This window comes from Malaclemys terrapin, chromosome 5 (genome assembly GCF_027887155.1).
Source record: "Malaclemys terrapin pileata isolate rMalTer1 chromosome 5, rMalTer1.hap1, whole genome shotgun sequence".
NCBI classification, from domain to species: Eukaryota; Metazoa; Chordata; order Testudines; family Emydidae; genus Malaclemys; species Malaclemys terrapin.
The window spans coordinates 126,792,915-126,815,404 of record NC_071509.1 but is presented as its reverse complement, the minus strand read 5'-3'; the positions used below and the strand labels follow the sequence as shown (position 1 = coordinate 126,815,404).

Below are 22,490 nucleotides of genomic sequence, written 5' to 3'. Positions count from 1 at the left end.
TATTCTTCAGAATTCATGCTTTCATTGACAATGGATTTTTGTAAGCCCACATAAGATATTGTAACAGCATTTCCCAGTAATGTAGAAGAGCAAGCGAGCAGTGTATGATTCATAATTCTCTACTTGTTACAAAGAAAATTCATGCTTCTCATCTAAGTTTGGATTTTAAAGTTCTTATTTATAAAAGCAGTCATTTTCCAGTCCTTTTTTGATGTACTGGAACATTCTCATTGAGGGGCCAGAAACATAGATTTTCACTTTAAATTACCCATTGTTCCTGTTCTCTGCCATTTTTGCCCTGTAGCGTTGGTTGACATTTCATAGAGAGTGAGCCGGCATAGGGCTGGAAAATATATAATTATAAGAATCATCTGCTCTTGATTTTCCCATTACATACCAATCATGATACAGGCAGATTTTTCATAGGTGTTTGATTTGGAATGAGAAGTTTTATTCTTCGTTGACCTGTGATTAAAATGTGGCATTTTGGTAAATAAATTGAAGATAGCTTCTGCATAATTCAGCTCTGATCTGGTGCTGGGAAAGGCAATGAAAGCCTATGACCTATATCACATAAGCAGCAGCATATGTAATAGGAAATATATTCTAAGATAAAAAACTGTGTAACACAATACACTTTTTTAATGTTAGATGTCTTAAAACAGGCATAATGCAGAAATGAAGCAAAATGACTGACATCAGGTGGCAATATAAGTGAAGTCTTGTTTCACCCTATACCCTGTGAAAGACTTCAATATAATAATAAGGTTAAAGCCATAGAGTAACTCATTTAACTGCTTTAGTAGCTATAGACACATATGTAAATACATTAGCAATTACTGTAAAAAATGGTAAGACTAGAGAATCTATTTCTAAATTAAAAATATAAATCATTATTATGGTAACAGACTAGAGACAAATCTGTTCTAAAATCAATATTATTTTGGACAAGAGTCTTGCATGTCGCATTAACCTGAGTAGATGTTAGTGGTTGGTTGGTACATATTCATGTACATGTTATCCATGGACTAGGCACACAATTCCTGATTACAATATGAGCCTGATCCTATTCTCATAGACTTCAGTGTTAGTAGGATTGAGCCCTATGTGTCTACATTTTGTGGGTATTGAACTGAAAAGATACTCCTTAATTTTCCACGTTTCCTTACAATATTCCCTGGACCACATACTTTCTAGTCACTTGATGTAGTTCACCCTTCTATGCATATTTCCTATGATTCATATGTAATGATTCATATGTAATGTTTTTATACTGATGTTTTGGAAATAACAGACCTAACAATAATACTTAACATGTAGCATACTGCTAACATTAACATCCGAAGAAACCACAAATGTAGGATATAATGAGATGAATAAACAAGCAATTCTTGAAGATATTAAATTGATCTTCCAAAATGTACAGTAAATCACCTATTACATGACCTTCCATACCAGAACAGAGCAAAAATATACATGGGCTAGTAAAAGCATAATTCAGGTGCATGGTATCAGTATCTTTAAAACTTTGGCATAGTGTGTTTTAATTGTAAACTAAAGGGAGGAAATAAATATTGCCTGTTTTTAAAACAATGTTAAAATATTTGCCTTTGCCATTGGGAACACACATTCTGCAAGTGAATGTGAGAGTAGGATTAAAAAAATACCAAAGTACGTACACCTTTAGTCAAGATATCTGTGTATCAAACCTGTGAAGTAAAAATGGTAAAGGCTGATTTCTACTGATGCTTATGTAATATTCCTTTTCTTTTATGTTTCAAATTAATTTCAACACAAAACTCTCACCCTCCATTGACCAAAGTCTTAATATTCAGAAGATCATTTTGGAATGAATGAAGGTGGGGTCAGTTGAAAGTGTAGCATGATGTCCAAGAATTCTTAACTTACAGGAGGCCAGGGTATCCTGCTTGAATAGAGAAACTATATTATACTATATTATTCAATAAATATCCAATAAAATATCTCTACGTAAAAATTGTGAACAAGAAATTTGTAATGAGAAAGATCTGGGGCAGGAGGGGAAGAGAGTTTTAAAACAAATTTGATGGGAAATGTTTCCTGCAAGCAAGGCTAAACCATTTGGCTATAAATTATGTGGATGAACAAATAATCTGTTTCTATCTGTTAGAGACTGATGGAAGTATTATCAGCCTCATCTATAAATCATGACAATAATCTTTTTTCTTCAAAAATGGTTTACAGTCGAGTTTAACATTCTTTCTCTCTGGTCACTGATTCCTTTTTGGTAGTCCTGTGACTGTGGGTTTTCTGAAAGCACACAAAGTGATACGTTTTTACTGTTTGCTTGTAAGTTCACATACTATTTTATGTACCCTTATTTCAGATGTTTAAAAATGCATAAGGATAAAATTATTCTTTTAAATATCTGAGTACTTATGTGGAGTAACTAAGTGAAGTAAATAGAATCACTCTGGTTTTCCACTGGGGCAACTGAGAACATAATTTGAGCCTCAGTATACAGTAGGACTGGGATTTTCAAAGGAGTATGTCTACACTACGAAATTAGTTCGAATTTATAGAAGCTGGTTTTATAGAAATCGGTTGTATACAGCCGATTGTGTGTGTCCCCACATAAAATGCTCTAAATGCTCTAGTTGGCGGACCGCGTCCACAGTACCGAGGCTAGCGTCGACTTCCGGAGCATTGCACTATGGGTAGCTATCCCACAGCTATCCCACAGTTCCCGCAGTCTCCGCCGCCCATTGGAATTCTGGTTTGAGATCCCAATGCCCGGATGATGCAAAACAGTGTCGCGGGAGGTTCTGGGTACATGTCGTCAGGCCCCTCCCCCTCCGTCACAGCAACGGCAGACAATAGATTCGCGCCTTTGTACCTGGTTTACCTGTGCAGACAACATACCACGGCAAGCATGGATCCCGCTCAGCTCACCGTCACCATATGTCATCTGGGTGCCGGCAGACGTGGGACTGCATTGCTACACAGCAGCAGCAGCTAACTGCCTTTTGGCGGTAGACGGTGCAGTAGACTGGTAGCCTTCATCGGCGATCTGGGTGCTGGCAGCCGTGGGGCTGGCAGCCGTAGGGCTGCATTGCACCAGCCCCTTGCCTTTTGGCAGTAGATGGTGTATTACGACTGGTAACCGTCCTATTACAAGTTGGATCATCGCACATTAGCAGAATCTTCCCTGAGCAGCAGATTGTGCAATAGGCCTGAAGGCCATCGTAATACACTAACTGCCAAGCGCCCAGTATTTGCTGCCAAGCACCCAGAAAGATGCCGAGGGCTATCAGTCATGCTGCACCGTCGTCTTAAGATGTAAAAAATAGATTTGCTCTGTATTCATTTGCTTCCCCCTCCCTCTGTTAAATCAACGGCCTGCTAAACCCAGGGTTTTCAGTTTAATCTTTGGGGGGACCATTCTGTGTGACAGTTGTTTGTGTTTCTCCCTGATGCACAGCCACCGTTCTTGATTTTAATTCCCTGTACCTGTACGCCATGTCGTCACTCGGCCCGCCCTCCCTTCTTCCCCTAGTCTGTCAGATACTAGTTTCGCACCTTTTTTCAGACCAGGCGCCATAGCTAGCACTGGGATCATGGAGCCCGCTCAGATCACCGCAGCAATTATGAGCCCTATGAACACCACGCGCATTGTCCTGGAGTATATGCAGAGCCAGGACATGCCAAGGCGAAACTCAGACCAGCCGAGGAGGCGATTGCAGCGCGGCGAAGAGAGTGATGAGGAAATTGACATGGACATAGACCTCTCACAAGGCACAGGCCCCAGCAATGTGGAAATCATGGTGTCACTGGGGCAGGTTCATGGCGTGGAATGCCGATTCTGGGCCCGGTAAACAAGCACAGACTGGTGGGACCGCATCGTGCTGCAGGTGTGGGACGATTCCCAGTGGCTGCGAAACTTTCGCATGCGTAAGGGCACTTTCATGGAACTTTGTGACTTGCTTTCCCCTGCCCTGAAACGCCAGGATACCAGGATGAGAGCAGCCCTCACAGTTGAGAAGCGAGTGGCGATAGCCCTGTGGAAGCTTGCAACGCCAGACAGCTACCGGTCAGTCGGGAATCAATTTGGAGTGGGCAAATCTACGGTGGGGGCTGCTGTGATCCAAGTTGCCAGGGCAATGAAAGAGCTGGTGATATCAAGGGTAGTGACTCTGGGCAACGTGCAGGCAATAGTGGATGGTTTTGCTGAAATGGGATTCCCAAACTGTGGCGGGGCCATAGACGGAACCCATATCCCTATCTTGGCACCAGAGCACCAAGCCACCGACTACATAAACCGCAAGGGGTACTTTTCAATGCTGCTGCAAGCCAGGGTGGATCACAAGGGACGTTTCACCAACATCAACGTGGGATGGCCGGGAAAGGTACATGATGCTCGCATCTTCAGGAACTCTGGTCTGTTTCGAAAGCTGGAGGAAGGGACTTTCTTCCCGGACCAGAAAGTAACCGTTGGGGATGTTGAAATGCCTATCGTGATCCTTGGGGACCCAGCCTACCCCTTAATGCCATGGCTCATGAAGCCGTACACAGGCAGCCTGGACAGGAGTCAGGACCTGTTCAACTATAGGCTGAGCAAGTGCCGAATGGTGGTGGAATGTGCATTTGGACGTTTAAAAGCGCGCTGGCGCAGCTTACTGACTCGCTCAGACCTCAGCGAAAAGAATATCCCCATTGTTATTGCTGCTTGCTGTGCGCTCCACAATATCTGTGAGAGTAAGGGGGAGACATTTATGGCAGGGTGGGAGGTTGAGGCAACTCGCCTGGCCGCTGATTACGCGCAGCCAGACACCAGGGCGGTTAGAGGAGCACCGCAGGGCGCGGTGCGCATCAGAGAAGCTTTGAAAATGAGTTTTGTGACTGGCTAGGCTACTGTGTGAAACTTCTGTTTGTTTCTCCTTGATGAACCCTCCAAACCCCCCCCCCGACCCGGTTCACTCTACTTCCCTGTAAACCAACCACCCCATCCCACCCTCCCCTCCCCAATTCGAGCACCGCTTGCAGAGGCAATAAAGTCATTGTTTTTTCACATTCATGCATTCTTTATTAATTCCTCACAGAAGTAGGGGGATAATTGCCAAGGTAGCCTGGGATGGGTGGGGGAGGAGGGATGGAAAAGGACACACTGCATTTTAAAACTTTAACTCTTATTGAAGGCCAGTCTTCTGATGCTTGGGCGATCATCTGGGGTGGAGTGACTGGGTGGCCGGAGGCCCCCCCACCGTGTTCTTGGGCGTCTGGGTGAGGAGGCTATGGAACTTGGGGAGGAGGGCTGTTGGTTAAACAGGGGCTGTAGCGGCGGTCTCTGCTCCTGCTACCTTTCCTGCAGCTCAACCATACGCTGGAGCATATCAGTTTGATGCTCCAGCAGACGGAGCATTGACTCTTGCCGTCTGTCTGCAAGCTGACGCCACCTATCATCTTCAGCCCGCCACTTGCTCTTTTCATCCCGCCATTCAGCCCGCCACCTCTCCTCTCGTTCATATTGTGCTTTTCTCATGTCTGACATTGACTGCCTCCACGCATTCTGCTGTGCTCTATCAGCGTGGGAGGACATCTGCAGCTCCGTGAACATATCGTCCCGCGTCCTCCGTTTTCCCTTTCTAATGTTCACTAGCCTCTGCCAAGGAGAAACATTTGCAGCTGGTGGAGGAGAAGGGAGAGGTGGTTAAAAAAGACACATTTTAGAGAACAATGGGTACACTCTTTCATTACAAGGTCGCATTTTTCCTCTGCCTGCCGGTTTGGTATGAGAGATCACTCACGCAGTGCCCCAGGCAACATATTTCGGCTTGCAGGCAGCCATGGTAAGCCACAGTCTTTTGGCTTTTTTAACCTTCTTAACATGCGGGAAAGGTTTCAAACAGCAGCGCATTTCCCATATTAAGGATGAATTGGGTTGGCCATTTAAAATGGGTTTTCAATGTAAAAGGAGGGGCTGCGGTTTCCGGGTTAACATGCGGCACAAACCCAAGTAAACCACCCCCCCCACACACACACCCGATTCTCTGGGATGATCACTTCACCCCTCCCCCCCACCGCGTGGTTAACAGCAGGGAACATTTCTGTTCAGAAGAGCAGGAACGGGCGCCTCTGAATGTCCCCTTAATAAAATCACCCCATTTCAACCAGGTGACCGTGAATGATATCACTCTCCTGAGGATAACAAAGAGAGATAAGGAGTGGATATTGTCTGCATGCCAGCAAACACCGGGACCATACGCTGCCATGCTTTGTTATGCAATGATTCCAGACTACGTGCTACTGGCCTGGCGTGGTAAAGTGTCCTACCATGGCGGACGGGATAAGGCAGCCCTCCCCAGAAACCTTTTGCAAAGGCTTTGGGAGTACATGAAGGAGAGCTTTCTGGAGATGTCCCTGGAGGATTTCCGCTCCATCCCCATACACGTTAACAGACTTTTCCAGTAGATGTACTGGCCGCGATTGCCAGGGCAAATTAATCATTAAACACGCTTGCTTTAAAACCATGTGTAATGTTTACAAATATTTACAAAGGTACACTCACCAGAGGTCTCCTGTGTGCCCTGAGGGTCTTGGGTGAGTTCGGGGGTTACTGGTTCCAGGTCCAGGGTCACAAACATATCCTGGCTGTTGGGGAAACCGGTTTCTCCGCTTCCTTGCTGCTGTGAGCTACCTACAGTACCTCCATCCTCATCTTCCTCGTTCCCCGAACCGTCTTCCCTGTGTGTTTCTCCATTGACGGAGTCATAGCACACGGTTGGGGTAGTGGTGGCTGCACCCCCTAGAATGGCATGCAGCTCCGCGTAGAAGCGGCATGTTTGCGGCTCTGCCCCGGACCTTCCATTTGCTTCTCTGGCTTTGTGGTAGGCTTGTCGTAGCTCCTTAACTTTCACGCGGCACTGCTGTGTGTCCCTGTTATGGCCCCGGTCCTTCATGGCCTTGGAGACCTTTTCTTATACTTTGCCATTTCTTTTACTGCTACGGAGTTCAGCTAGCACTGATTCATCTCCCCATATGGCGAGCAGATCCCGTACCTCCCGTTCGGTCCATGCTGGAGCTCTTTTGCGATCCTGGGACTCCATCACGGTTACCTGTACTGATGAGCTCTGCGTGGTTACCTGTGCTCTCCACGCTGGGCAAACAGGAAATGAAATTCAAACGTTCGCGGGTCTTTTCCTGTCTACCTGGTCAGTGCATCTGAGTTGAGAGCGCTGTCCAGAGCGGTCACAATGGAGCACTGTGGGATAGCTCCCGGAGGCCAATAACGTCGAATTCCGTCCACACTACCCCAATTCCGACCCGCAAAGGCCGATTTTATCGCTAATCCCCTCGTCGAAGGTGGTGTAAAGAAACCGGTTTAAAGGGCCCTTTAAGTCGAAAGAAAGGGCTTCGTTGTGTGGACGTGTCCAGGCTTAATTCGATTTAACACTGCTAAAGTCGACCTAAACCCGTAGTGTAGACCAGGCCTAAGGGAGTTAGGTGTATAAAACTGCAATTGAGTGCCTAACTCCAACAGTCTCCTTCGAAAACCCCAGTTTAGGCATTTAAGTAAGAAAGATTTTTTTGCAGAACTTTGTTTTACATAAAAACAAAAACAAAACCAACCTGGTCCCCCTGCCCTCGATTACTGGTAAGGTATATGATATTCAGTTATTAGAATAACAAAAATGCTGATCTTTTACACTTTTAGTGTTGCATCACTTGTAAGGAGATATTTATTACTAATTTTAAAGTCATTCATTATGTATTGGATTGTATTCAGAGAGAGAGAGAGAGATCAAAGTATTTAACTCACCATCATGGACACCATTGCTCAGCACGCCCTGCTGCTTTTTGTTATCATCACAGGGCGCCAGCTATGAGACTCAGTCTGTGGCCACACACATTTGCACACAATTTCATAGTTTTTTGAGGAGCCAAATTTGTTAGGAGTTAGATATGTCAGTTTGGCTAGTGGAACACCAATTGCTTTCATATGTTTCAGAGAAGAATTAAATCAACACCTTATTTTACTTTTAATGGAGGGCCAAATTCTGCTCTCTGTTATGCTGGTGTCCTGAGTAACTCCATTGAATTCAGTGCAGTGATTCAGAATTTGCACTGTTATAATAGATAGAGTTTGTCCCATTAATTATTTTAAAAATATAAAGATTTTATTAAATTAGCAACATATGCTAATTATTCTATGCTAAATATAGAGGCAATACAAAGACTGCAGAGGAATATGAAGAAAGTAAGAAAACAAAAGATAAATTCTTTGACTCAGTGAAGCTGTGATTCTTTCTACACGCATCTTATGCACACAGCCAACAAAAGATTATCATTTACACAAAATTCATGCTGGCAGCAACTTTGATCTCATCCTCACACATTCTTTGAGCTCTTCTCAACGTATTCACTGAGACCTTGCAGGTACTAGCAAATTTTGTAGCTGTAATTCACCACCAGAGTACCTCTACTGTGGTACTAATACAGGACTCAGGCATTGTTACTATTTTGCTCTGAGCAAGGTAAGGTTAGATACATGGTGATAGAATGTCTAAGTCAGGACTGCAAGGATGTTTTGTAGTGCAGACAACCAGAAAACAAACAAACAAAAACCCCATCACCAGCTCCCAACCAGATTCCACTAGATTCTCTTTTCTAACATACCATCCAAAGTCACCTGATTCCATATATTGTGTAGTCATCACATTCTCCTCTCAGAAGTACAAGAGTTACTACAACAGCTCACATTTCAGCAGAGAAGCCAAGGACTAAATGGTAGTCGAGTCTGCAGTACTGCTTTTCCCCTGAAGGTAGTCCCTCAAAACACAGAGTTCAGCCACATTGATAGAATGGTGTGGATAAGTTTATACTGCTTCTCTTTGTGATGGAATTATTCTGAATGTTTCAGTCCACAATGCCATTTCTGGTGCCTTTCATGAACATTACATTTTAAAGGGAAAAACAAACATTGCAGGACATCTGACAGTAAGGTTGCAGGATATATATAAACTATATACTAGTCAAACAATGTTCTAAGATTATTATTAACAGCCATTTAAAAGAATTCTTTACTTAATGAATTATTTCTTTCCCCCCCACCTTAGGACCTGGGACATACAATCCTGTAGTGAAGTCAGCTTCCAGTATTTCCCTATTTGTTTCCAGAGTGGAGCGTTTTAAGGATGTGAAAGAGATTACTCCCGGTCCAGGAGCTTATGAGGTTTGTTGATATGGCTGTGTTCTCGGTCACATACTGAGGCTGATTTTTCAGTCTTGCCTTAGCTAGATTGCTTTTGTTGTGCTTGTAGTTTTCCTGGCAGTATTTAGGCATTTAACATGATTTGTAGGGACAGTCTATATTTAGCTATCTAAATGACAATTCCCAAATTGTGGGAACAGGAATGGAGGCCAGGTTTTAAAAATGTGACCAGTAATAAGCAGAGTAAATGACAATTTGTCAACATACCTACTGTATGTGCTTTAAATAGATGCTGGAGTAGAGGCTCACCTCAGACCTGTTATTCACTACTGAGTCAGATGGGAGTAAATAAATATTGCTTCTTTGATTAGCCTTCGCTCCCTCTGTTGCTCAGTGTAATGAATTATAGTACACTTTCAGTGCCCGAATCTTTTCTTTGTGTTATACTTATGTATTCCAACATGAATTTAGCCATGAGCAAATTAAACATCTTTGACTGACGGCCAACTGAGGGAGGGGGCCTAGCTCTGTGGAGCAGAAAACTCAATGAAAGAGCAATGGAAGGGCAGCCTTCGCCATATAACTAATTGCTACAATTGCCCTGACATGGCTCTCTCATCTCTGGGTGGCAATTATGTGCCAAATGCACTGCTACTTGGGATTAGGTCTGAGGAAACTCAGCCACATTAGCTGGTCTTCCCAGGCAATGAAATGGGAGGCAAGAGACTGAAGTGAAGATGTGGAGCAAGAAGGGGAAGGAGAAAGGCCTCTGTTAGTTCCCCTCTGGTCCCCTGACTAACTACTCTTTCTAGAGCAACAGTATCTGTAGAAAGCCTCTTCCCTTCCCCCTCCTGTTCTGCTCCACTCTTGGACCCTGTTGGCTTTCTACTCCATGGGGGATGGGGTAAAAAAAGAGATCAAATTTATCTCATCGTTGTTCCTCTGTCCTATGGGGGAATAGGTGCTGCCACAAGGAACCTAGCCTGATCCTTTCCTTACAACTTTTGAGGAGAAGGAAATGCAGTGTAATCATTGGGGGAAAGGAAAGATGGTTTTGCAGTCAAGGAAGTGTACTGTGAATTAGGAGTTCTGAGTTCAGTTCCCGGTTGTGGCACAGATTTTGTGTCAAGTATCAAAGGGGTAGCCGGGTTAGTCTGGATCTGTAAAAGCAGCACAGAGTCCTGTGGCACCTTATAGACTAACAGATGTATTGGAGCATGAGCTTCCATGGGTGAATACCCACTTCTTCGGATACATGTAGTGGAAATTTCCAGAGGCAGGTATAAATATGCAAGCAAGAGTGAGTCAGGTTAGAGATAACAAGGTTAGTTCAATCAAGGAGGATGAGGCCCTCTTCTAGCAGTTGAGGTGTGAACACCAAGGGAGGAGAAACTGCTTTTGTAGTTGGCTAGCCGTTCACAGTCTTTGTTTAATCCTGAACTGATGGTGTCAAATTTGCAGATGAACTGAAGCTCAGCAGTTTCTCTTTGAAGTCTGGTCCTGAAGCTTTTTTGCTGCAGGATGACTACCTTTAAATCTGCTATTGTGTGTCCAGGGAGGTTGAAGTGTTCTCCTCCAGGTTTTTGTATATTGCCATTCCTAATATCTGATTTGTGTCCATTTATCCGTTTTCGTAGGGACTGTCCAGTTTGGCCAATGTACATAACAGAGGGGCATTGCTGGCATATGATGGCATATATTACATTGGTGGATGTGCAGGTGAATGAACCGGTGATGGTGTGGCTGATCTGGTTACGTCCTGTGATGGTGTCGCTGGTGTAGATATGTGGGCAGAGTTGGCATTGAGGTTTGTTGCATGGATTGGTTCCTGAATTAGAGTTACTATGGTGCGGTGTGTAGTTACTGGTGAGAATATGCTTCAGGTTGGCGGGTTGTCTGTGGGCGAGGACTGGCCTGCCACCCAAGGCCTGTGAAAGTGAGGGATCGTTGTCCAAGATGGGTTGTAGATCACTGATGATACGTTGGAGAGGTTTTAGCTGGGGACTATATGTAATGGCCAGTGGAGTTCTGTTGGTTTCTTTTTTGGGCTTGTCTTGCAGTAGGCAGCTTCTGGGTACACGTCTGGCTCTGTTGATCTGTTTCCTTATTTCCTCATGTGGATATCGTAGTTTTGAGAATTCTTGGTGAAGATTTTGTAGGTGTTGGTCTCTGTCTGAGGGGTTGGAGCAAATATGGTTGTATTTCAGTGCTTGGCTGTAGACAATGGATCGTGTGGTGTGTCCGGGATGGAAGCTGGAGGCATGAAGGTAGGCATAGCGGTCGGTGGGTTTTCGGTATAGGGTGGTGTTAATGTGACCGTCACTTATTTGCACCGTGGTGTCTAGGAAGTGGACCTCCCATGTAGATTGGTCCAGGTTGAGGTTGATGGTGGGGTGTGTGAACTTTGGGCAAGTCATCAAATCTCTCTGTGCTTCAGATCCTTGTCCGTAAAATGAGAATAATACTTTCATACCTTATGGTGGTGTGGTGTTCAGATTCTCCATTGTGGCTATATATGTTCTGAGCTAAATGGAGAACCCGGCATTTTGACAATGGCGGGAGTGGGATAATGGAGAGAGAGATTGGGGTAGTACAAATAAGAAGAGGTGGTGAGATGGGGGTCACAGAGGATGAAGTAATTGGAAGGATGAAGGATGGAAAGATTGGGAAGAGAGCAAAAACATGGAAAAGAGTAAGAGGGAAGAGAGACTTTATAGAAAAGGGAATGGCTTGACAAAGGGAAGAGAGAAGAAAAGTTGAGCAAATTTCTAAACAAGAAAAAAAATCATTGAAGGGGACAATTGAAGGTTAGGGAAGCAGAATACACATACAGAATATGCATACAGTAACTCTATCAGTAATTGCATCAATCAGGAGTAAATGGGGACTCTGTATCAGAGAGAATGTTTGGGAGACCTCTCTGTGGATCGGATGTCAGCATGAGTCCAATTCTTCTAAACATAGCTGAGGGACTAATTGGATTCAGTAGTGGGAAATGAAATTTGTTGGATTTTTTTTAAATACATGATGTTGCAATGATGGAGCTATATTTTTGAATGATTTTGTCATTTCCAATACTAATATAGTATTTTTGGTTCCGTTCATCTGTTTTTGCCTGCATCTGATGGGAAAAATGAGCATGTGTTGTGTACTTTTGCTTCTGCTTGATTTTATGTGTTGTTCATCCAGTCTGAAGATGCAGAGGGATTGGAGCGTTTTGGGGAAGTCAGCTGGGCCTTGGTTAGTCTTAATCCTGGGTTTAATTATGGACAGGAACTGGTGTATCATATGACTGTATATTAGAAATAATTTAAAATGAATTAATTCATAGTGGAAAAGCATAATGGTAGAGTTCTGTGCTTTAGTTTGATATACATAATTTTAGTAAGCTTTAACTTTTCAGTTTTTAACAGTAAAGGACTCAGTGCTGCCCTTTTTATTGTCTGTTCTCCCCTGTGTATGTTGCAACTATATTAAAAACTATAAATGTTGTACTGTTGTTTAACATATTGCTTTTACAGTGCAGCTGGTCAGACATCCAATACATATTCTGATGATGACAATTTGAACAATCAGAATTTTGTGGCTATAGAAGCACGTATCATGATTAGGGCTCTATGCATGTTGTGGCAAAACAGGGCAAATTTCCATAGCAATATACACTTATTCTATAGCTATTTCATTCCCATCTCACTCACACACCCATCTGCTTCCACCGACACAACTGGCTCCTATTGAATCTACTCCTTGACATAAAATTCATAAATGATTATTTTTGATAGTGATTTATTTCTGGATGGATTTTTTTAGTGTACTCTTTGGACAGCCCATTGCCTCCCACCCTGGTGTTCCTGCATGTTTTCCCAGTGGCATGACTCAGAATCTCCTTCCTCCATATTGCAGGGAAGGGAAGAGCTTCAGCTCCTTTGATCTCATGCTGTCATGCTTCATGGAACAGTGTATGGAAAATATGTTGTAATTAACACCTCCTTGTAGTGGAGAGGTGCAAAGCAACAGGCTGTGGCAGTCAGGTCCCGGCAGGGCAGATGGTCGAAAAAAGCAGTGTTTAATGCCTGGCCGCAGAAAAATGGTAAATTCTTCAGCAAAAAAACTGAATTCCGTGGCATCTTTTAAAAGTGCTATGTTTCATGGCTACAGCAATGCAGAGTCCACTGTGGTGAACTGGACAATCCAAACCTTTATTGTCTCAGACTCTCCGCAGAGTCCATCAGGTGACACCTCATTGGTTTACATTCCATTATCAATTGCAAGTTTATTTCCACAACCATACAGGCTAGAAACATGCTTTTTTTCAATGTAAGCTGGGATCCTGGAGCACAATTCCACACAAAGGGGTGAATTTTTCAGTAAGTTCTGTGGTCGTGGTATCACACTATACACTGCTACAATACTCTGATCATGACGAGCCTAGAGATATTACTGAAGTTCTATTTATATTTGAAGTAATGTTTACCTAGTTTATTATACATTAGACTTCTCAAGTTACACTGCTTTGTTTACTACAAGAAAGTTGTGTGTGTTTATATAAACTGAAATACACAAGTACCTATGACCATGATGTTTATATTGCATGACTCATCATAAGTCCCTATGGATCCAGTAATATAGAGTGCTGTTCATTTATTTTCACTGCCATAATTGTGAAGCAGAATAAGTAAAGAATTATTTTTGCCACTGGACTTCCTGTTAGTCAGAAGTAGATTAAAATGAGCCTTCAGAGAGTTAAAAAGAATATATAAACACAATTCTATTTTTTTTCCTTCCTAATATTTGATGATGAACTGTTAGGGCCCAATTCTGAAGCCTGTACCCATGTGAGTATGAGCTGTGACATCAGACCCTTATGCTCTAGAATATGGAAACTGTTTCAAGAAAGGTTAACGGGAATAAAGGTCCTTAGTCTGAATACAAAAAAAATTCTCTACGCATACTGAAATAGTTTTATTTCAAACTGTACTTGGTGGGTGAGATTCTGTGCTGTGGCTCTAAGTCTAGATGCAACAAATAACTTGGAGCTCAAGGCAGGCGTGCGGTAAAGTGATGGTAAACCACCTGTGCACCTTCAGAATCCTGGGCTGTTCTGCAACATCCACCATCTTTTAGATAGCCCTGGGGTGTGTGTCATCAGTTATGGCAGCCTAGGCCCTAAAGGTCCAGCACTGCCCAGAATCTCCAGTGCCGCAGCCCTGGCTAGCTACTCTTTTAGAACAACTTATGCCACTCCATCCTTTTCACCTAGGTTAAAGTGTCAAGAGATGTGGGAGGAGCAAACCCAGAATGTTTTGTACAACTTCCATAAATTATGTAGTGCCATAATCAGGACATCGCTTTTTAAACAGAACTGATTTCACTGGTGTGTTCTACTTGAAAACTGGTGGCACAGTATGGCCTGTAGAAATGAAGGTCTCGAAATGGAATGAGTTGTCTGGTTTTCAGAGGTGCTAAGCAGCTGCAAGTCCCATTGAAATATCTTAGAAAATCAAACTAGTGCCATACAGTATACTAAGAGATAATGCTTCTTTTGAAAAATTGTGCTAATGCACAGTTCTAGTTTTGTCTTTCTTTTTAATTGGCAGACATTTTAATAAAAGTTATAACCCTCAAAAAAGCTGTACAGTGAGTGCAAATTAATTACTTGTTTTTAGCACTGTTAAATGTAGCAAAGAGTGTAAACATTTCTGTCATAATACTTGTCACCCCTTTACTTGACAGTGTGAAAGCAAGTATGTCAGTTCTTTTTAGTATGCCAGCTTATCTGTGTGACACCTTTTTATGATGTAACTGGCAATTTTGTTCAATTTTCCAGACATGGAACATTTTATCGCCTTCTGTGGATATAATATTAATGTGATCTTTGGCCTAATGTATGGAGTAATTATAAAAACTGGTGAAATGTAATTGAAGAGTAGGAAAAGCACTTATGGAAATATTTTTGTTACTCTAAAATGTTGCTTGGCTACGTAGAATTTAATATGCACAATATTATTATTTATTTTATGCAACACTATAGATGTGCATGACATTTAATGGACAAATATGGTCAAGACATTGGTCCTTGGGCTAAGAAGCTCACAATATAATTTTTTCCAACACAGTTATAATTAGGGCCGTACCAAAGGGCCATGAAAAATGCATCATGGACTGTGAAAGCTGCTCTTTTCCCTATACTAGACAGATTTCACAGGGGAGACCAGCATTTCTCAAATTGGGGGTCCTGACCTAATAGGGAGTTGCAGGGGGGGTCACGGTATTGCCACCCTTACTTCTGTGCTTCCTTCAGAGCTGGGCAGCTGCAGAGCAGCAGCTGTTGGCCAGGTGCCCAGCTCTGAAGGCAGCACCCTGCCAGTAGCAGTGCAGAGGTAAGCATGGCAATACCATACCGTGCCACCCTTACTTCTGCACTGCTGCCTTCAGAGCTGGTGGCCAGAGAGTGGCAGCTGCTGCCTGAGGGCCCAGCTGTGCAGGCACCTGTGCAGAAGTAAAGGTGGTAATACCATACCAGGCCATCCTTACTTCTGTCCTGCTGCTGGCAGCAGCTCTGCCTTCTGAGCTGGGCTCCCAGCCAGCAGCGAGTGCTCTCTAGTTGCCCGGCTCTGAAGGCAGCACCGCCGTCCACAGAGGCGCAGAATTAAGGGTAGCAGTACTGCAACCCTCCCCACCCTACAATAACCACTTGCAACTACTCCACAACTTCTTTTTGGATCAGGATCCCTACAACTATAACACTGTGAAATTTCAGAATTAAATAGGTGAAACCATGAAAGTTACTATTTTTAAAATCCTGTGACTGTGAAATTGACTAAAATGAATCGTGAATTTAGTAGGGCCCTAGTTATAATAGTAGCAGACCAATATGAGCACAATAATGCAGCATTTGACACCATTAAACACCAGAGTGACCCTTCAATTAGGCACCTGTTCAGAGTGATTAGGAATTATTTATATAGTCAGTACCATATGTGCTAGAGGCTGCCTATTTCTTCCAGTGGGGGTTTTAACAAAGGAAGGATAAATCAAATTACTAAAAGATAAGGACTGGCCTGACCTTTTGCTAGTGGAGAACTTTATCCTTTTCTCATGGTGTATTCTGGTGCAGAGCTATTAGTTCATTTCAATTAGTTTTAACTCTGGATTCTAACAACACTTCCCACTCATTCTCTCTAATCTTCTGGGTTATATGTGCCTATGCAACAGTTTTTTCGAAGTAATTTATAAAAAGCCTCACGCAATATATCTCATCTCCTGTCCACAAAGGACCTAAAATGTTGGGAGTTACCTGTGCCTAATGTGTACTTTTAAAATAGCTCCATTCATTTCTTATATTTTTAATTTTTATTTACAAGTTTTGTACTACATGCTTATCAAATTTTAAAGATGCTTCAAATTTTTACAATTTTTATTAAGGTTTTACAGATATCAAAAGTGCCAAGAAATCTTGGGGAAATTTTTCTGCTAGTGCACATGAGAGTAGCTCCGTTGAATTTAAACGAGTTACTCCAATTTACACTAGCTGCAGATCTTGTTAATTATTGTTAACGTTAAAAATAAATTGTCATTTGAAACAAGTTTATAATTTTAAGAAGGTGATTGTTGGGACTGTGGAACTCTTTAGTTTTTTTAATATAATGGCACTTTTGAGTATAAAGCCTTACTTTTGAGTATAAAGTGCTGAAATTATACCCCGAAGTCTCAAACAAGATAGTTATCTATTTCTCAGGTCCACTAGATATGCGTGCAGCTAACTGAACAAATTAGTTATTCTGTGTTGCCATGGAAAGCAACAAACTGCATGAAACTCAGGGCCATAATTATACAATTTATTATTTGTGTAGTATTCAGTCCCCCAACATGATGACCTGCCACTTCGTATACCTGCTTCTTCTTTCCTCATTAAGTGAATGGTGTTCTCCTTTAATTGTCTGAGTAAAACAAATAAAAGGTTGTTTTGTTTTGCATAGACCATATGTTGAGTAGTGTTAGTAGGTAAGATTATGTATGGAGTTCACTACACTGCTCTGTTTTCACTTGCTTATCTGAAAAAAAAAATCACTTTTGGGTCTGACACTTCCGCTGCTTGGTCTCAGCCAGATGGCGATTTATCTTCTTTGCATGAATACTCACTGCTGGTTATTCTAACTACAGATGCTACTATATTTGGTTTGGGTGACTTGTTGAAAGACCAGATTGCTTTAGGGAAACATTTCTGAACAGAGTACAAGTTTTAGATCAATTTGCAAGAGTTAAGAAGCCTCACTGACATACAAGAGCAGGGTACAGACAATGCAGCTGTCAGGTCAGACATGGTGATTGCAGACTCAAACCTCAACAGCCAGAGAGCAATAAGGAGCAAGGCTACTCTTTGAAATACCTTGATTTATCTTCAGCATGGGAGAGATTAATTTGACGTTCCTGTAACCCAAATATTTCAGTTGAAAATTAAATCTTCCATGTAAATTTAGTTAATCCGAAATGTTCTGCGCAGACAATGGATAAACTGTGTTTACTCAGCATTATTAGATAATAAAACTGGCCAGTGTCTTCCATAGTTAAACAAAAAGGATCTCTCCTGCAGCAGGGAAGAAAGGAGCAATTGACAGAATATCTTCTCCATATTGAGCCTTTTCCATTAGTCCCGCTGATTTCAAGAGTTTTACAACAATTGCACCATAATAAGGACAATATAACATGGATTGCCCATAACTTGATAAGGAGATTTCAGATTCTTCTTCGATATGGATGTAATGCTTCTCTCCATATTTTTACATTCAAACTCTTGAGCCTTTGCTGCACTGGGAAAATGACCTGCAATAATAAGGGCTTGTCAACATGTGGAAGCTGCTGTGAAATAAGCTAGGGTGTGAAATTAAAGTGCAATAGCTATTCTGCAGTAGCTCCTGTGTGGAGACACTTACTCTGCTCTAAGGATGCCTTTTGGCACTTTAGATTAGCTTAATCCATTTTCAAAGTGTATTAAACTCCCCAAAGGCACTCAGTGTGGAATAAGAGTGGAGCTATAGCAGAAGTTATTTCAGGTTATTTCCCTGTGTAGAAAACCCTAACATATGTCAACCACAGATAGCCCTAAGTGTCTTTCACTTACGGCCAGGATTTAAAACTGTTTATTCTCTAGTGTAAAGAGGACCAAACCATTTTAACAATCCATTACAGAAAAATTGTGTAACAGGATACAAAAGCAGTACTGCCAGCCTTCTGCATTCAAAAACAATAATTCAGGCTTAAAAATTATAGCTTTTGAAACTTTGGTAAGACTCTCATGTAATCACGACTCTAGGAGTGTGTGTGTGTGGGGGGGGCTTAAGAAAACCCCCAAATAATGTGAGATTCATGATTAAAATTGTAAGAGCTGGCAACAGTGGAAAATTCTGTAATAACTGATTCCCAGAAACCAAAAGGTTAGGTCCAGATCCAAAAAAGGACATAGGCACCTAAACCCCTGATGTAGTTGCTACTAATCCACAGACCCCCGACTCAAACACTTATGTCACCTGAAAGGCCCTATCTAGAAGGCATGCTCTGAGCATGCCTAACTCACTGCAAAATGGTTGATGGTGGGGAGGAGTGGTTTAGCCCAGTGGTTAGGATGCTCAATTGGATGTGATCCGAAGAAGTGGGTTGTAGCCCACGAAAGCTTATGCTCTAATAAATTTGTTAGTCTCTAAGGTGCCACAAGTACTCCTGTTCTTTTTGAGGATACAGACTAACACGGCTGCTACCCTGAAATTGGATGTGAGAATGCCCTGTTCAATTCCCACCTCTGCCTGCTGAAGAGAGAGGATTTGGACAGGGGCTCCTCACCTTTCAGGTGAGTGCCATTGGACTATGGAATATTCTGGTGTGGATCTCTCTTGTTGAAGCTGTTCCACTTTGTATTAAATATTAAGTGGGCCAGAGAGAGAGAGAGACAGACAGACAGAATGGCTCTATAGTCCAGGCCTCAGGGAAAGGGGGGTACCTCTTTGAAATTCCTTCTTATCAGGCAACAGGGAAATTGAATGTGGGTCTCCCACATCCCAGATGAGTGCAATAACCACTGCACTGAGGTTATGAGGGTGGCCAGATCATTCTGTTCAACCCTCCTCCCCCGTTTACTCTGCATAAAAATCTATCTGTAAATCCCTTCATAGATCTGGGGCTTAGTTCTTTGCTCAAGCCTCACACAAGCTGGGGAGGGATTGCAAGCGCTTTGGAGGATAGGATTAGAATTCAAAGTGATCGTGACAAACTGGAAAAATGATCTGAAATAAATAGGATGAAAATCATTAGGGACAAATGCAAAGTACTCCACTTAGGAAGGAATAATCAATTGCACAAATACAAAATGGGAAATGACTGCTTAGGAAGAAGTACTGCAGAAAAGGACTGGGAGGTTATAATGGATCACAAATCACACTGGTCTACAATTTTTTGAGACATCGTCTGCTTCAGAGATAAAATGTGCTATTTATTATGTATTTTGATGTGCTGAATTCAAATATGACAATTAAAACAACTACTGTTTGGCTGCTGTTTCTAAGATATTTAAGTTTTTACATTTTATGTCTATGTATATTGTGTAGATAGTAGAATTTTAATCATAAATTGTAAACCTAGGTCTTTTCATGTGTTTATGGTTGCTTTACATGATAATATTTCACCTGTCCTGTTTATGTAACACTTTAAAAATCAGCAAAAGGGTTATATAAATAAAATTTATTATGAAACAAAAGGCAAAAAACTATTATGTACATAGTTTAGTCCTATTGAGTGTCTACTCGGCGCTTCTTGGCTTGTCTCTTGTATTCATTAAATGGAGCATCTCTTGTCACTGTCCAACAATAGTCTGCAAGCATTGATGGGCTCCATTTGCCCTGATAGCATTTCTCCATTGTTGCAATGTCCTGGTGAAATCGCTCGCCGTGCTTGTTGCTCACTGCTCCGCAGTTCGGTGGAAAAAAATCTAGATGAGAGTGCAAAAAATGTATCTTTAGTGACATGTTGCGACCAAGGCTTTTGTATGCCTTGAGGAGGTTTTCCACCAACAACCTGTAGTTGTCTGCCTTGTTGTTTCCGAAAAAATTTATTGCCACTAACTGGAAGGCTTTCCATGCCGTCTTTTCCTTGCCACACTCCAATGACATGAAAAAGTGCATGGTCAAATGCATCATCTCAAAGAAGTTCATGAATCTGAGGACCAACAAAGACACCTTCCTTTATCTTAGCTTCACTTAACCTTGGAAATTTTCCACGGAGGTACTTGAAAGCTGCTTGTGTTTTGTCAATGGCCTTGACAAAGTTCTTCATCAGACCCTGCTTGATGTGTAAGGGTGGTAACAAAATCTTCCTTGATTCAACAAGTGGTGGACGCTGAACACTTTTCCTGCCAGGCTCCAATGACTGTCGGAGTGGCCAATCTTTCTTGATGTAGTGGGAATCTCTTGCACGACTATCCCATTCGCAGAGAAAACAGCAGTACTTTGTGTATCCAGTCTGCAGACCAAGCAAGAGAGCAACAACCTTCAAATCGCCACAAAGTTGCCACTGATGTTGGTCATAGTTTATGCACCTCAAAAGTTGTTTCATGTTGTCATAGGTTTCCTTCATATGGACTGCATGACCAACTGGAATTGATGGCAAAACATTGCCATTATGCAGTAAAACAGCTTTAAGACTCGTCTTCGATGAATCAATGAACAGTCTCCACTCATCTGGATCGTGAACGATGTTGAGGGCTGCCATCACACCATCGATGTTGTTGCAGGCTACAAGATCACCTTCCATGAAGAAGAATGGGACAAGATCCTTTTGACGGTTACGGAACATGGAAACCCTAACATCACCTGCCAGGAGATTCCACTGCTGTAGTCTGGAGCCCAACAGCTTTGCCTTACTCTTGGGTAGTTCCAAATCCCTGACAAGGTCATTCAGTTCACCTTGTGTTATGAGGTGTGGTTCAGAGGAGGAGGATGGGAGAAAATGTGGGTCCTGTGACACTGATGGTTCAGGACCAGAAGTTTCATCCTTTTCCTCATCTCACTCAAGTGAGAATGATTCTGGTGCATCAGGAACCGGCAGTCCTTCTCGGTGGGCTACTGGGTGTATAGCTGATGGAATGTTTGGATAATGCACAGTCCACTTTTTCTTCTTTGACACACCTTTCCCAAGTGGAGGCACCATGCACAAGTAACAATTGCTGGTATGATCTGTTGGCTCTCTCCAAATCATTGGCACCGCAAAAGGCATAGATTTCCTTTTCCTGTTCAACCACTGGCGAAGATTTGTTGCACAAGTGTTGCAGCATATGTGTGGGGCCCACCTCTTGTCCCGATCGCCAATTTTGCAGCCAAAATAAAGGTGATAGGCTTTCTTAACTATAGTGGTTATACTGCGCTTTTGTGATGCAAAAGTCACTTCACCACAAACATAGCAGAAGTTATCTGCACTGTTCACACAAGTACGAGGCATCTGTGCTCACTTTGGCTAAACAGAAATGTGTCCCTTTGCAAAATCAAACACTGACAAATAAGAGAGCACCACACTGCATGATTTCTAGAGCTGATATAGGGCAATTTGTTCAGCAGAGTGATGTAAGCTTTGTTATGATTGCATCATCCATGACTTCTAAGAATAACATGATGCAATTCGTATCATGTATGACGCAATACCAGCTTCAGATTGCATCTTTCATTGTTTGGCCTAAAAAGCAAGTACTGTCCAAACCCAGTCATAGATTTATTCATAGATCCAGTCAAAGATGTATTTTAGTCATTTCTGGTTTAAATTGAGATCCCTTCCCTTTATAACTCACTTATCCTCCGCCATTCCCAAGTCAAGTTGTATATACTGACCCAATACCATATCTTGAAAACTAGAGCCAATCAACAATTTTAAGCATCATTTTCGTTCTCAGTGACCCAGAATTAGTAAAGTTTGACTACATTTATTTCAGAAGCATTTTGGCTGTAGAGCAGTGTTATATATGACTCAACAATGTAATACCATTGCATAAAAAGTGAACACCATTCTGGGATGTATTAGCAGGAATTGTGTAAGCAAGACTTCTGCTCAGCACTGATAAGGCTTCAGCTGGAGTACTGTGTCCTGTTCTGGGCACTACACTTCAGTCCAGAGGAGTGCAGTAAAAATAAAACATGACTTAGAAGGAAAGATTGAAAAAAATGGGTTTGTTTAGTCTGGAGAAGATTGAAGGAAGATGTGATATAGTATTCAAGTACGTAAAAGGTGGTTATAAAGAGGTGGGTGATAAATTGTTCTTCATATACAC

The 22,490-nt window shown here is 42.2% G+C and overlaps 1 protein-coding gene across 22 annotated transcripts in view; it reads left to right on the top strand.

Moving 5' to 3' along the window:
• STPG2 (sperm tail PG-rich repeat containing 2) overlaps nucleotides 1-22,490 on the top strand; it is a 703,121-nt gene that overhangs the window by 245,983 nt on the left and 434,648 nt on the right. For 18 of the 22 annotated variants that reach the window (XR_008445059.1, XR_008445058.1, XR_008445057.1 and 15 more), the window contains one exon: nucleotides 9,093-9,208. The exons of the other annotated variants lie outside the window; for them this stretch is intronic. Coding sequence is in view for 9 of the 18 variants with exons in the window: in XM_054029557.1 (XP_053885532.1) it covers nucleotides 9,093-9,208 (116 nt within the window). In the remaining 9 variants the exon portion in view is untranslated. The remainder of the gene's footprint in view (nucleotides 1-9,092; nucleotides 9,209-22,490) is intronic. 22 annotated transcript variants of the gene reach the window in all.